At 48.3% G+C, this 3,087-nt stretch overlaps 1 protein-coding gene across 1 annotated transcript; it reads left to right on the top strand.

Annotated features, from left to right (window-relative positions):
- Positions 1 to 42: 42 nt before the first annotated feature.
- Positions 43 to 2,665, top strand: SMIM7 (small integral membrane protein 7). The gene is made up of 5 exons (XM_068420640.1): positions 43 to 291; positions 382 to 423; positions 521 to 573; positions 1,228 to 1,318; positions 1,907 to 2,665. The coding sequence occupies exons 1-5, from the start codon at positions 266 to 268 to the stop codon at positions 1,920 to 1,922; spliced, it is 228 nt and encodes a 75-aa protein (XP_068276741.1). The 5' UTR covers positions 43 to 265; the 3' UTR covers positions 1,923 to 2,665.
- The last annotated feature ends 422 nt before the right edge of the window (positions 2,666 to 3,087 follow it).

Below are 3,087 nucleotides of genomic sequence, written 5' to 3'. Positions count from 1 at the left end.
GCCCGCCCCCGGGCCCGCCTCCGGAGGGACGTCCCGGGGCGCGGCCTCGCGTCTAACGGCGCTGTGGCGGAGGCGGGAGGCGTGACCGGCGCAGCCCAGGCCCGTGGGGCGGTCCCTCTCCCCCGCCGCGGCGGGACGGTGTCTGGAAGCGGAGCCCCCGGTCCCGGTCTCAGTCACGGTGCCGGTGCCGCCCCCGGGGAGCGCAGGCGCCGCACCGGGGCCAGCAGTTCCCGCCCTTTCCGCTTCCGCCGCCGGAGCCGCCGCCATGATCGGGGACCTGCTGCTCTGCGGGTAGCGGGGACGGGGCCCGGGGTGGCGGGGGCGGCCCGGTTCGGCCCGGCCCGGCCCGGCCCTGACGCGCTCTCTCTGTCTCTCCCTTAGGACGCTGCTGGTGAACGCCGGCGCCGTGCTCAACTTCAGGCTGTGAGCGGGAGGGAACGGCGGGGGGAGGGAGGGAGGCGCCGGTGTGGGGTGGGGGGGCTTCACCTGACCTGATACGGACCCCCTCGCTGTCCCGCAGGAGGAAGAGAGGCACGGAGGGCTTCGGCGAGGAGCCCAGGGAGCCCACGACCGGTAACGGAGGGGAGCCGGGAGCCTCGGAGCGGGGTCTGGGCACGGCCAGCCTGCGCCCGTACCCACGGGCTGCCGCTCTGCTGAGGGGGGGCTAAACGTGTACAGGAGCGGGCGTTTTCTGGAGGAAGTTCTTGGTTAAAGCGTTTTCAAGGCGCCAAAGTTTAACCCCCTTTTGTTTGGATGTGAATTATTCTGTGGCTGGAATAAGCGATTTACTAAATCACAGCCTAAACTTTGGCTCCATGATGTTTACCTACAGGCATGACACTCCTAACTGTTAATCCAAAACTGGTGATTTGAGAAGAAATACAAAAATACACGGTTTTTTCTGCGTTTTTTGCACCTGCATTGCTCTGTTGTATCTCTGCTTGCTGGTTAAAAGTCACAGGAAGGCTGGAAACTACAACAGGGCTGCCCTTCCCCTCTTAATGGAGTGATCTCTTTTTATCATTTATTGTTTATTTTGCCAAATGCCCTTATAGGGATGCACTGAACGTAAATCATTTACCTAAAACTTCAACTTTCAGTTTTTTGTTCTCTGACTTTTTTGGGTTTTTCTCTCCGAGTTGCTTGTTTTTCAGGTAGTGTTGAAAATGTGACTCGTCGGTGTATTGGGTATTTTTCACATCAAGGGCTTCTTTACTTGATTTTTAGGTGACAATATCAGAGAGTTCTTGCTGAGTCTCAGGTATTTTCGAATCTTCATTGCCTTGTGGAATGTCTTCATGATGTTCTGCATGATTGTGTAAGTAACGCTGTGCAGCATCTTGTCATTTGTTTATCTGAAGTCATGTGTGTCGGGGTTTTTCTTGCACGTATATTTCTTTTTGTATCTTTCTTTCCAACTCTACTGTTCCATAATTCCTTTTCATTTCACTTGTTGATTTCAATCTTCAAAGAGACCTTGGTTGACCTCACAGTTTTTTGCTAATGTGGGCACCTGTAGTGCATGGAAATGTTCTCTGCCAGCGTGTGAGTCATTTAGCCTTGGATATAGTGTTCCTTGTTGTGGGTTGCTTAGGTAAAACATCATTTGAGTCAGCATTTCAGTTTAACTTTTGGGATGTTTTTCATTTTAGGGGAGGGGAAAAACCCGCCAAGTAACGGAGTGGAATCAGCCTTGAGAATAGTCTCTGGAAACAAGAGGTTTTAGTGCTGCTAGGCAGGCTGGCAGGCTGCGGGCTTCTCACTAGCTCTACGGTCTGATGTATGGGGGAGCAAAACCGATGTCCAGATGTGCACTGGTGGTGTGAGCTGGAAGGGCACTGGCGTGGCTGTTCACAGTCATACCCACTTCTCATCTGCTTTTTTTTTTTCCTGTCACACCCACTAGGTTATTTGGATCTTGAAAGTCATCCACAAACACGGCTGTTAACTTGGAAGAGACTTTTGGCTGGAAACGTAACTTTTCTATAAAGTAAAAGATTATCATGCTTTCAAAATACAGCCCCGGGCTCGTGGCCTGTTCTTCGGTACGAGCTCCTCACGCGCTCAAGGGACGGGACTTCATCCTCTTCAGCCAGTTGTGTGATGATACACTGCATGCTGGTTCGCTTGCTGCCGGGGGGATTGAGCCTTCAGGCCCCTGAGCCAAAATCTTCACAGTAAAATTATTTCAACTTTACTGAAATAAAGAGAACTTTAAATTGTTTTGCTAAGCTTAGAGCGTGGTGCCCAGTGTGCAGGGTAGAATTGCAGCACGACTGAAGACCGCAGTCTTAAAACTCTGCGTTGTCACTCCCGGCTCGCGATGTGTCTGCTCGTGTCACCGTTGTTTAGGTTACTTGGAAATCACGCTGCTTGATTCTCATTTTTTATAAAGTTGAGCAAAGTATTGGTGTAACTTCTCACTATTCCATTTAGTTTTGTTGGAGAAATAGAAAAGGATGATTAAAAAAATGGGATTCTCACCTTCTGTTTTTCAAACAAAATGCTTTTTAAATTAAAATTTCAAAGATAATTTTTTTTTAAGCAATATGTAAGGGATTTTGAATAGGAAAAATAGTCAAAAAATCTGTAAGCCAATCCTAAGGAATAGTTTTGGAATAATCTTGGATTTGGTTGAATAAAGCTGTTATATTTAAGGGTAAAATGTATATTTGATGCTGTGTTTATTCTGTTACAAGAGAAACCAAGTCAATATTGGTGTTTTTTGAGAAATTTTAGCTAGTCTTGTAATTGTGTCTGGCTTTTTGTGTTATTTTTGTTTACATTGTTAGCCTCTTTGACCAGTAACTTTTCCCCCAGCATCACCAAGATCAGTTAAGAGAATGTGCAGTGCTGGGTATCTTTTAAATCAAACTGGAAACTATTAGCGGAGCCTCGGCTTCAGTTGCAGGGGTAGCTCTTTCCAGATTAACAGCTGGAAGTTTGGAATTGCTGCCTTACCCGTTACTCTTGAAAATAATGAAACGACAAAGTTCTGCTGCTTGGCAAAAACTTTTAGTCATAATCATTTTTCCCAGAACACGTTGGACTTTTCACCACTAAAGGACCGTTATTACCTTCCCGCGA

This window comes from Nyctibius grandis, chromosome 31 (genome assembly GCF_013368605.1).
Source record: "Nyctibius grandis isolate bNycGra1 chromosome 31, bNycGra1.pri, whole genome shotgun sequence".
Classification (NCBI taxonomy): domain Eukaryota; kingdom Metazoa; phylum Chordata; class Aves; order Nyctibiiformes; family Nyctibiidae; genus Nyctibius; species Nyctibius grandis.
This window is presented reverse-complemented; position numbering and strand designations above follow the sequence as displayed.